Source organism: Plodia interpunctella, chromosome 24 (assembly GCF_027563975.2).
Source record: "Plodia interpunctella isolate USDA-ARS_2022_Savannah chromosome 24, ilPloInte3.2, whole genome shotgun sequence".
Classification (NCBI taxonomy): Eukaryota; Metazoa; Arthropoda; class Insecta; order Lepidoptera; family Pyralidae; genus Plodia; species Plodia interpunctella.
In genome coordinates this window covers 6,800,848-6,813,230 of record NC_071317.1, presented here as the reverse complement: position 1 = coordinate 6,813,230, position 12,383 = coordinate 6,800,848, and the positions used below count along the sequence as shown (strand labels likewise).

The window sequence follows — 12,383 nt, the reverse complement described above, 5'->3', positions numbered from 1 at the left end:
CGTCAAATTTTTTAAATCGGATTTTTAGATCAATGCAATATTTCCATTTTTATATTTGTTATAAACAAAACTGAGGAAATTTTTCGGCTATATTTACACTACAATATGTCCCGCCGTTCCTGTTATATGTGGTAAAATAACATTTTACTTTCGGTCCCCGCATACTAGATGTTGTTTTCATATAAAAATACATAAAACACGCCGTGTTCTTGGTACCAGGAATATTTTCCGCTCAATATGACAGAGATAATGGAATATTTTCAAGAATTTTTTTGTATCTGGTTTTGTTACGGAGTTTTTTCGGGTCCGGACCCGTGCTTCACCTAAGTTCTCCACCTGGGTGAAGCACGGGGACTTCTAAGGTCGGATCTTATTTACATACAAATCCGAATGCTTATAAAAATATTGTAACACTAGCGTCCGTCCTTGCCTTCGTCCGCGTGGAACTGTTTTTTTCGCAACAGAAGATCCTTTGTTAGGTTACTGGAAGTGTAGTCTATATTTGTGACCAATTTAATGAAAATCCGTTCAGTATATTTTTGGTACGGGACATAATTTAACTATTAGTTTGACAGTTTACTTAACTTGGCACTACTGAACTTGGCACAGAATTTCACTCAAGCAGTACGTAGCACATCCCTTACTCCCCAAATCATGGCACAGATGATGTTGTCTGCCCTGCGTGTCCCACCTCCTGCACGCTGCAGGATCTGCCAGACGCCACAGATCCTGTTGTATCGGTGGCGTCTTATTGGCCTCCACTAATACGATTCGCCGTCGACACGCCAAGAAGAAGAAGAAGTATATCACTTTCTTTATAACTTCACGATATTTTGTGTGTTTGAGTTGGATGTGTCCGTTTAATATTTTTTGGACAACATTTTTCGTCACTATCCCTACATTTACTACTTAGTAAAATAAAAAATTGTAAAACAAAGCCACTTGTTTGCTTGGGTCTCTATAAGCATAAAAAATTAAGTCATAATGTAATATAGCATAATATATTACGGTATAAAGATTTTTGAGCATAAAAGTTTACGCATAACTATTATAAGTATAACTAACCTAACCTAAAAGTTAATTACGCCACATTTACTCGTATGCCAAAAAGAAATTGCCTTCTTCTTTATAGTCGTATTCCTCATGGCTGAGGGTCGTGGTCATTACGTGGAATGAAACACACACAACAACTTTCTTGGCATTATTAACGGAATGGTTTGCCATTGCCTTCTCCATTACACATATAAGTGAATAATAATCAACCAGTGTGCATGTTTCCTCACGATGTTTTCCTTCACCGGAAGCAAGTGGTGGTCGATGAAAACTACTATACATGAGTCAGATTTGTATACAAACTCATGTGGCACGAGTAGGATTCGACCTAGGACCTTTCGATCCACAGGCGGGCGTCTTAACCATTACACCACCACCGCTTCGTTTGTTTAGAATAGCATTGTTTCAGAATATTTTATGTCAAAGCTGGTATGCTAAAGAACAGGGACAAAATAAATTATGCGAAAAAAAGGATCCGTGTGTCCTTAGATCTTTAAATCGGTCCATGCGGGTTTTTGTAGTAGATAGCATGATTCCTGTGGAAAGTTTAGGTGAATGTACTTATTATGGTTTAACGCGAGCGCCGCCCGGACGGGTCGCTAGTATTACATATAATTAATGTCACAATAGTCATCTCAATAGTCTCAATAGTAATAAATAATAGTATAGGTTGACTGGAGCGACCCGAAGTTGATAATGATAGGCTTGTTGTTTGTGTCTGTGGAGATTTAGCTTCGTCTCCAGTCTTCAGTCTCCAGTGGCTTGCTGACATAGTGTCTCGTGACTTTTGGGTGAAGCTCGTGTTTAGGACTCACGACGAGGACTGTACAAGTAAGTTTTATTTTCTGTATTTTTTTAGTTTAAACATGAATCAATTATAGGCGTATGCGCTTACACATTTTACTTTTTATTAATTGCTGTAGTCGATTTTATGCTCTTCTCCTTTCATAATCAATGTGTTGTCTATGTTTAGTTTAAGTTATTAATTGTATGTCTGGATGTTTGTAATCAATCACGACTCAACCATTGCGTAGATTTTGATGACATTTTGTCTACTGGTAACTCTATCAGTAGACACAATTTCATGTGAACTACGGAACATTATGTACTTTTTATGGTTCCGAAGTGGACAAGCCCTTAGTATCGTCATGTCTGTCCGTCCATCTCTGACTGCTTTAGTATTAGATAACTGTAATTTAGTAGAAGGGGATGTAGAAAAAATATCTGAAATATAATTTCTTTTTGGTGGTAATAAACTAAGAACTTTTTTTTTCTACCGATTATCACATCTTTTGCAGAGATATATTATTGATAGATTTCATTGTCGTATTTAATGAAAATCATGTCAGAGAAAAAATGGTCCTAAAATGGGAGGAATAATCTGCAGTCAGAGCGGGTCAGCGGTTTACTTTTATGGAATATCCATTCCAAAAAGAAAATAGCTGACCCTATTCTTCTTAGTGGACCCACTGCATCCATATTGGGTCCACTAGGAAATAAAAAATACTATATAGGATGTCTAATGTGTATTCCAATTAAGGGTGTATAAAAATTCAGTACCGATCGACTAATTCTATAAAAAGTCTTGGGTTATTGGGCCCGCAGTTGCATAGGTACCCCGCTCAAACTCGGGTAACAAAATAGCACTTTATGGATAAATGGCCTTTTTTAAGCTGCAACATGTCCCACTGTTGGGCTAAATCCTCCCCACTCCCTTCCACGTAGCCCTGTCGTTGGTCTTTTCCGTTCATCTCTTGTCGAAATCTTTAAGTTCAGCCGACCATTTAGTCCAAGGCCTGCCTTGGACTAAATTCCCAATATTATAATAAAAAATTACACATTTTAATGACTATTTTATCACATTAATAAAAAAACATTCAAACTAATACCTACAAGTGCTTGTCAACGGACGTCGATCGTCGACGTAAATACCGTGTTGCTGATAAATAATATTTTTTTATCGGGAAAGTATATTGTCTTTGATTGGTTTTTATGAACACTTGCGTAATTAAGTGCATATTTACCCTGTTTTATTGCACATTAACGTTGTTGACAATGGCTATAAGTAGCTACAAAATAATTTAGTAATTGATATTGTGTAAATGTGGAAACTGGAAACTATCAAACTAGCAAGTTCGGATAATTTTATGATTTTGTCAATTGAAAAGTTTATTGAAAGTTGATTTATTTGAAAAATATTCTTTATTATAAAAAGCCTGTTACCGAGCCGTGTGCCGTGGCTTTAGTGGGATTTCGTAAGGAATAAGAATCAGCGCGGTCCCTGAGCTCCATCTTTTTATGGTTTAGGAAGTAACCAAATAGAGTGGTAAAGAAGAGAGGGAGAAGAAGAAGAGTTGTTTATTTTCCGTTGATTGTGTTTGATAACATTTCCTATAATGGACGTAAGTCACATCGCATCTGACATGACTGGATGCACGATTAGGAAGGAACATACATGTTCTGTTACAGATCCATAGACAATGTTTCATAATATCACTGGAACAACATTCCATGACCTCGCTTCTAGCCTTGTTTACGAGATAGAGATAACACAAACACACGAACAATCACTTCTGATAACTCGGAGATCAGGTCAAGTGGATTTTTAATCGACTTCTAAGAGTTCCATGTAAGGAAATTCTCAAGCACTTGAATTGCCCGCTAGGATCGCGTGGTGACCCTAGTGTTGCAGTTATTTCTTGGCAACGGTGATCACTTACCATCAGGTGAACCATTTGCTATAAATATTCAAGGGGGCTCCCATACAACAAACATGATTTGTCGTGTCTGTCGGTCTGTCTGTATGAACGCGATATACTCAAATCTACTGGACGGATTTTTGTACGGTTGTCACTTACACATAATGTTTTTTGAGGAAAGTTTAGTTGTATAATTTATTATGGTTTTACCCAAGCAAAGCCGGGATAGGACGCTTGTTGAAAATAAATAAATCGCTTGTTTCAGTGACGGAAGACCAGGGCGCGTCGAGTGCGGACGTTGAACAGCCGAACCTGGATCTTCCAGCTCCTCCGCTGGACCCTCCCGTGAGGAATGGTGTCCCGAAGATCCTGCAGCGAATCGAGACAGTCCCGGACATCAAGCGGGACACATCTGGAATCACCACGCAGTATATCGCTACTGGGATAGGTGAGCTTTGTTTAGTCTCAATGTCATCAACATTAAGGCCCACCCTTTTCATACTACTGACTGATCAAGCAAACAGGCATGCGGCCCATCTGATGGGAAGTGGTCACCGCAGCCTATCGTCTGTCTGCAACACAAGGGGTGTCACACGCGCGTTGCCGGCGCTGAATAAATCTTTTCGCGTCCTTTTTAAAGAATTCCACGCTGCAGTTTCTGGAGAAAATCTTGGATTAAAATGGTGGTGGTGACAACCACTGTTCGAACTCTTCTCATTGCCGAGTCTTGCCTTTGGTGGAGACTCTTTGCTAAGATTTAAAAAAAATCACATTGGCTGTTTATTTTTTCTTACGAAATTTCTATGAGTTTCCCATCCGCGGGTTAGAATCTGAATCTTTCGCCCTCTCTTCGGATAAAACATACATACTTTTCGAGTATGAGAAATTAATAGGAAATTCACCAAAACTGCAGTCAACGGCGTACTAACACCTGATAGGTATCTTATAAATTGTAAAAGCGAATTTCTTGCAATAACTGTGAACACGACTAGGGACCGTGGAACATTTTGTAGCAAGTAAAAGCCAAGTGAGAGTCGGACAACAGTTATATTTTCCACTAAAATTATTTATCTAATGTGGTATAATCTGTTAAAATATATTTTTTAAAATTTCCACTAAGAAATAAAGAAAAAATATATGTGAGTTGGCGATTGGTACTTACAGCAAAAATTTGGTGCATCAAAAAAGTTTTCTAATTTTGTTTTTAGTTTTTCGAGATGATATTAATAAACATTCTGAGTATTTAAATAAAATTTTGTACCACATTCTGAGTAAAACGATATCAATAGATAGAAATAAGGACTAGACGATGTTTATGTTGTATCGTTCACTTTTCCTCGTCTTGTACGGAACCCTACATTCGTTTTGAAGATAAAATACGTTGGAAATTTCCCAAGTTCCATTTATTTGACATCTCTACTAAAGTCTCGGTTTAAATTTATATATTTGGTTAAGAATGGAAAGCGATAAGTGAGCCAAATATATTTTTTTTAATATATTGATTTGAGTTTTTTGACATATTTTATCTGATCTGAGTGACAGTTAGACCTTACTTTGAATAGAGAAGGCTACTAATAGATCTAAAAATCAGTAATATATCTTTGAGAAAACTACCCAGCACGCAAATGCACGATGCAAAGCGGAGTGGTGGATTTTTCAGAAGGCCAAACCCTATTGGGACCAATTATATCCAAAATATATCCAAAAGGTGGTACATTAAGCTGCCAGTCCCTTCTGTGACTAGTATTTAACTGAAAGTACCTTTTGCAGCTCGGAACTCAAGAGAATATTTTGAAGTGACAACTTCTTTAGTGGCGTTGTGCACTTTTTGTGATGGTTAAAAAAATGTTTAACTCGCGTCAGGACACGCGACCTGAGGGGTTAGTGCAGGTTTGCATTCACTTCTCACCATCGAATCGATTTGAAGTGAGTCGCAGCGAACCAATCACATTGGTTCATTGTGACGCAACGACAACCACAGTGCAATGTGATTGGATCGAAGTGAAATGCCAGAGGGGTAACCCTCTGATCGAATATACGTAAGACGTTAAAAATGTACAACGTTAATATTCAAGAAATTTGGCTGCAGAAGCATTTGGAGTTTTAGTTTTCTTTTTGGTCACAAAATGATCAATAATTGCGAAAGTTGTTTAATGCAGAATTCTCAGACCGAGCGCGATTCATCCTACCAAGCTGTTCACTCAAGTACCACTTTTTTCCCTGATATAGATATATTGAGATGTGTAATATGTAAAGTAACAATTATTGTTTTCAGTTAACCTTGGCGCCTTTGCAGCAGGAGCTTGCATAGCGTGGTCCTCATCGGCCCTTCCCCACCTGATTAGTACTGAGGTAAGAAAATATATTTTTCACTTTACGCAATCGTAAATTTTGACATGATTATTGGACGTACGCCGCCTAATTTTACATTTGAGAGCATTAAATAAAACCTTCGTTTTTGAATTTCTTGTTTGAAAAAATTATCTAACTAAAGTGAAATGCTCTTGAGAAAAAAGAAAAATCTTCTTCTAATCATTATAAGTGGCCAGTAATTCAATTAGCCAAGATGAACAGGCGTACATCCAATAATATTTGAATGCTTATTTCATAAATTGTTGACAAATTCCTCGCGATCGAAGTGAAAAGATATACATCTCGAGAGTGAAGCGACATTTCACCCTCGCCTAGGATATTTATCGCTTCGTCTAAAATGTTTCGTTTTACTGTCTTGGTGATTTACAAGTCTAAGTTAGTAGCTATTGCCGGTAAAAGTAGCTTATGAGAATCTCCAACTACCTCAAGTAATTTTGTATTACATTAATTTCGTAACAGCCTTTGTTATTGCCCTTTAAAAATATCCTCAAAGAGCAGAAAACAGAAGGTGGAACGACACATTCAATACCTATTAATAAAGTACTTACGGTTAAATTTCTACCGAGCTGCGGCGACCATAAATAATGATTTCATTAGTGCTGGAGTGGATTATTGCTTCGAGGGGCGAACGCTGCGGTTTTTTAAACGCTCTGAATAAACAGGCCTAGTTTACAAGCTTTTATTTAACTTGTAATGCACATATGTATATAAGCTATGTTTGCTCGGGTGAAATCTTGCGACTCAATTGGGTACTTCTCAGAGCATTTCGACCGCTGCGGCGGCCGCGCTGGTTTATATATATATATATATATATAAATTTGCAGCGAAATTTCTACTAAATTTTCTATTGAAACACCCATTTACTAATTGGCTTGAGCTTCCAATTCTAAACAATATGGTATGTAATACATGGCAAGTGAACCCACGTACATGCGACGAAGTTTGCCGAACTTTTCCGAAGTTTTCCGACCAAACGACAGCCATCGCATGTCTTTGACTTACTAAAAAACTAAAGACCAATAAATTTTCTACTTTATTTTACACAGATTAGAGTCGAAAGTAGATTGGGACTAGTCTTGTTGATAAAAATTGGATTATAATCCTTATTCCTTAAGAATTAAGGTTGAAATTTACTCGTATTATGTGTGCAGCAGTGCAGGTGGTTTGGATGCAGTAAAAGTTTGCCAGTACTATAAAATATCCAGCTGCAACATGATTTAATACTGTTCAAAATTTGCACTAAAGTTACGGCAAAAGTTGATTACAGTTTGTTAAAAATATACCTATTGTTATCACGAAAAATCTACAAATTAAAATTGTAAAATGATTTATTATTAAGAGCCAGATGTCCCACTGCTGGGCAACGCCCTTTAAAAAGTACCTACCTTTTATATATATATATATTTACATACAGAGTACTTTTAAAAGATAACTATGCGATAGAACAGGGAAGATATTATCCTGTTGTAATTATGTTACAGGGAAGTGAGTAAATTGTATAATTACATCAACAAAACTTAAAACAGTTAGCATACAATAAAATTTGCACTAAATCGTAAGGCTGTGGAATGAGCTCCCTGCTATAGCTTTCCCTAGAGTCTAAAACATGGAGACCTTTAAAAAGGTCGTGAAAATGTTCATTGAGGACCGGCGAGTGTGACGCGCCTAGTGTTGCAGGCGTTCATTGGCTGCGGTGACCACTTCCCATCAAGTTAGTAGTTTATTCGAAGAAGTATTTAATTGATATATCTATCTTTTCCAGGGTCCAGTGGAAACAGTGTTATCAGATGGCTTCGATTCTCGCCCGCGACTTGTGGTGAGTTAAATATTATATATATTATTATTAGGACAAATCACACAGATTGAGCTAGCCCCAAAGTAAGCCCTGTAACATTAATTAATTATTAATTTCCCACGGAAACAGTTATTTTTCCTAGATGAAATGTACATCTAGGAAACATAACTGTTTCCGTGGGAAATTAATTAACCCTATGTCCTTCTACACACTTCAAACATTACATGTATGCTAAATTTCAAGAAAATTGGTTGAGTAGATAGAGTGTGAAGAAGGTAACAAACAAACAAACTTACTTTCGCATTTATAATATTAGTTGGGATTAGTTAGCGACTAGTGACCCGTTCCGGCTCGGATCAAAACATTTCTCAGGAATCACACTATATCTATTGGTGAAAACCGTACGAAAGTCCGTTTTTGAATTTATCGCGAAAAGACAGATTCAGAGTGATTCTGTAAACTGTGGACACCCCTTATCAATGTGCTTATTTATTTGCGTTGGTAAAGGAGCTGGCTGATAATAATTAAATTGTAATTCGAATATTTACTCGAAATTTCAAAGATTTTATTTGAAGTTTTGAACAATCCGATTCACTTCGATAACTCAATGTTACAACATTTATACGCCCTTGATGAAGGAGATTAGTGCAATGCTCTCATATTCATTTATATTGACAGATTAAGTTGAAACCTTAATTATATTTTAGAAATTGGCGTTGAGCTTTTTAGTTAGTTATTAGTTTTCGTGGAACAGATAAAATATTATAGTAACCCGGAGTATAAGTTGAAGCGCACTAATGCATATAATATTAGGTGAGATAATAACATATTTAACATATTTCTCTCTCGTTCTCTCGCGTCACGTTTTTATTTTCGACAGTGAGACCGTGACGTCGCGAAAGTTAAGTCCGTTAAATGTTCAAATTTCGGTTACCTGCTTGACGTTAACTCTTTTTGGGAATGCTGCTCTTGCCAATCGGGTGTTAAGGATTTTTATTACTTAGTCGCTTCGAACGAAGGTTTCAATCAAATACACAATCGAAAAAGTCCGATCGATTGATATTGAACGCATCAATCGATCGAACGTACGAGAATCGGCCCCGACCCCACCAATCATATACACATAATAATCGCAATTGAACTTCGTAACTTATTTTTTAGATAATTCGGCCACGTCGGCTTATGGTTCAGTTTTGATCAGATAAATGGACAAATTTTCCTCAGACAATATGAGCCGTTATGCTCACATACTTTATTATTCTCTTAATTTGTGTCCTCTGACGCAGACCTAAGACCTATGTCCAACTAGGACGTGTGACTGACCGGGATCGCCACTTTCACTTTCACTGCTAAAATTAGTTATGTCAGTCCCCTGAAAGCTCACGAACGTTCGTCTCAGTAGCCAGATACCAAGTCGCTGTGGCTGAAATCGGTCTGGATATGGATATAATTTGTGTGCCTCGCAATAAATTCTATTTGTCTCTTTCTAATCGACATTTTTCATTCCAGTTAAGCCACTCGGCCGCATCGTGGACGGCATCACTGCTGTGTCTTGGAGCGGTGTTTGGAGCTGTCCCCACTGGGCTGATATCAGAGCACTTTGGCAGAAAAAAGACGCTGCTTTACCTCGCCTTGCCGCTGGTGGTGTCGTGGATTATGGTGGCTTCGAGGTATATAACCCACACTTCAATATTGATACTATATTAGACTGTGTTTGATTATCTTTCTTTATCATTAAAAAGAAGTAGAGGAAGACGGAAGACGAGATGGTTGGAGTGTGTTAGGCAGGATTTGAATTTGAATTTTGAATGCCTTTGTCTTCTTAATATGCTTGGTTGTAATTTCTAGACCAGCCGCTTGCAGAAGCAAGCAAGCTAACAAATTGTGAGAACCAAATCAGCTGAGAGGCGACAAGAGCGTTATCAAAGACAGAAGTCTTATGATATCGCTCTTGTCGCCTCTCAGCTGTCAAGACTTTTATTCGTTAATACTCTCTCTCTTGACTGTGCGTTTTCCTAGTCACAGCCATAGAGCGTTAGTCCAGAATCCACTTTCCTACTTTAAATATAAATATCGCCTTTTAATTCCAGTCCGAACGTGTACGGCCTTTACGTGGGAAGGTTCGTGGGCGGAGTGGCAGTAGGAGCCTTCAGCGTTGGCATCCCTCCATACGTGGAAGACATAGCTGAGAACGAGTTGCTGCCAACCCTGGCCAACTTCTACCACGTCCATCTCGCTTGTGGAGTGCTGTTCGGCTATATTGTTGGTGAGTTCCAATTCTCTCATAACGGAGCAAGCTGCTAGTCACACTCGTGACTATAATTATTTAAAATCCGGGATCCGCTTGGAAAATGAAACCTCAATTGTTGAAAACTCGCCTGTGATTTTACGACCAGCTGCCTCACAAATAGATGAATGCATAATATTTCGGTAATATTATGGTGTCTGTTCATTAATGATACCGATTCAATCTCGTATTCATTCCTTATTTGATAGACAGTGCCAATAGTTGTGAAACTCTAAGGCCATTGTCGGTTGCATTTTATTTAATTCAGATGACATCGAAAAATTAAGATCTGTTTGTTACAGGTATGATTCCCAGCGCCACCTGGCTTTCTGTTATCTGTACTACTATACCTATAGCTTTCTTCGTTGCGTTCATATTCTTACCTGAATCACCTGCCTATCTCCTCTCTCAGGGAAAATACAATCAAGCCAAAGTAGCTCTGAGATATTTTAGAGGCATTGACAACGATGTCGACGCTGAATATAAGGAGTTAAAAGAACGTATGAGAAATAACGTCAAACAAAAAGTGACCTTCAAAGAATTATTTAGCACAAAAGGAACAGTCAAAGCTCTTGTTGTCTCTTTCGGACTCATGATTTTCCAGCAGATGAGTGGAATATATCCCGTCCTTTTTTACGCGAAGAACATTTTCAACACATTCACTGTAACAATGAATTTGCCCAGCGCTGCTATCATTCTTGGATTCTGTTTAGTTTCATCTACTTATTTCTCTACAATGTTATTGAAAAAGGTCAGACGGCGTGTTCTTTTAGTTTTCTCTTTCACGCTTATGGCTATTAGCTTAGGTTTATTAGCAACATACTATCATTTGAAAGCTTCTCAATTGGTAGAGAATAACACTTGGGTTCCATTATTATGTTTATGTATGTTCGTAAGCGTTTACGCATCAGGTGTAGGTCCAATTCCTTGGCTGATGCTTCGAGAAATATTTCCATCAAATGTTAGACGAAGGGCTACGGCGATAACTGCTGGATTCCATTGGTTTCTAGCATTTGGCGTCACGAAATTGTTTCAAAATTTGGTGGCTAAAGTCCAACCAGGTTGGGCTTTGTGGTATTTTGCTATTATTTGCTTATTTGGTACATTGTTTGTATATTTCTTTGTGCCAGAAACCAAAAACAGGACATTAGAAGAGATACATAATGAATTCGATGGTATTCATAAGAGAAGGAAGCACACACATGTAATAGAAGTTGAGAGTGTATCAGAAACCTGATTTGGAATATGTTGATTGAATTTGGGTCAAAATTTATTCGAAATCAGTATTTCAACTTTGACTTTGATTAAGGAGATATTCATAATAATTATATTTATAATAAAGAAATAAATTATTATTGAGAATTGAAAAGGGTTATAAAAGCATTTCAAGTAGTATCAAGTAAAAGTAAAGAATTCCTATGTATAGTGTTAGGTACCTACTTATTTGTTATCATAAATTTTATGAGTAACATAAAATTAATAAGAGTTATAAACTACGTAGAGCATACTTTTATAATTGAATATTAAATCAAAAGCTATATGGATGATGTTATTTTATGTGCATATGTATTTATTTATAAAGCATTTGATAAAGACAGGGTGTATTTTTTTTTTGGTAAGGAAGTTTAAAGCGTATCGTTTTGGATCTTCCAACGTTTTGGAATTTTAAATTATGACTCAATTTTCTTAAATTAAGTTAATTTTATTATGTTCATAAAAGTAAGGTTGTATGTTTAGGTCATAGAGTTAGTACCTATTTATTTATATTTTTGTAATAAAGAATGATTTCTAACTGAAGTGTTTTTAATTTAGCAAAATATAGGATAGAAGTTATCCATATCAGCATCGACTTTGTAGATTAGTAGGCATCATCTTTGTAGCTAATAATAGCTATATTTTTTGGTATATTTATAAAAATATACCAAAAAAAATCACAGTTGAATAAACGTAAATCGGTGGCCACTGTTTTCGATTTAGTCAACTGTCTGTCAAAATTCTTTATTTTGTTTGACATAATCTATTAAAAATAACTCATTATTTTTAATAAAAATGTGACGATGCGCGCAGGTACATAGAGCGCGGGTACATAGTGCGTTAGAAACAAAATTCTAAAAAAAACGTTCAACAATATCAAATCACGTATTCACATTGCAATGGTACTTAGGGAAATTACCCC

The 12,383-nt window shown here is 36.9% G+C and overlaps 1 protein-coding gene across 2 annotated transcripts; it reads left to right on the top strand.

Annotated features, from left to right (window-relative positions):
* The first annotated feature begins 636 nt into the window (after window positions 1-636).
* On the top strand, window positions 637-11,999 carry LOC128680480 (facilitated trehalose transporter Tret1-like). Of its 2 annotated transcripts, XM_053763675.1 has the most exons (8): window positions 637-801; window positions 1,780-1,884; window positions 4,018-4,200; window positions 6,028-6,104; window positions 7,888-7,941; window positions 9,430-9,590; window positions 10,011-10,186; window positions 10,495-11,999. In XM_053763675.1, coding segments are annotated over exons 2-8 (1,602 nt in total). In that variant the 5' UTR covers window positions 637-801; window positions 1,780-1,883; the 3' UTR covers window positions 11,445-11,999. The 2 variants fall into 2 exon arrangements, with proteins under 2 accessions (XP_053619650.1, XP_053619649.1); XM_053763674.1 differs by lacking the exon at window positions 637-801 and having other exon boundaries at window positions 1,761-1,884; window positions 10,510-11,999.
* The last annotated feature ends 384 nt before the right edge of the window (window positions 12,000-12,383 follow it).

Coding starts and splice junctions, on each gene's coding strand:
- LOC128680480 (XM_053763675.1), top strand. Junction 9,591..10,010: donor TGGATTATGGTGGCTTCGAG/GTATATAACCCA, acceptor TTTTAATTCCAG/TCCGAACGTGTACGGCCTTT. Junction 10,187..10,494: donor GCTGTTCGGCTATATTGTTG/GTGAGTTCCAAT, acceptor CGAAAAATTAAG/ATCTGTTTGTTACAGGTATG.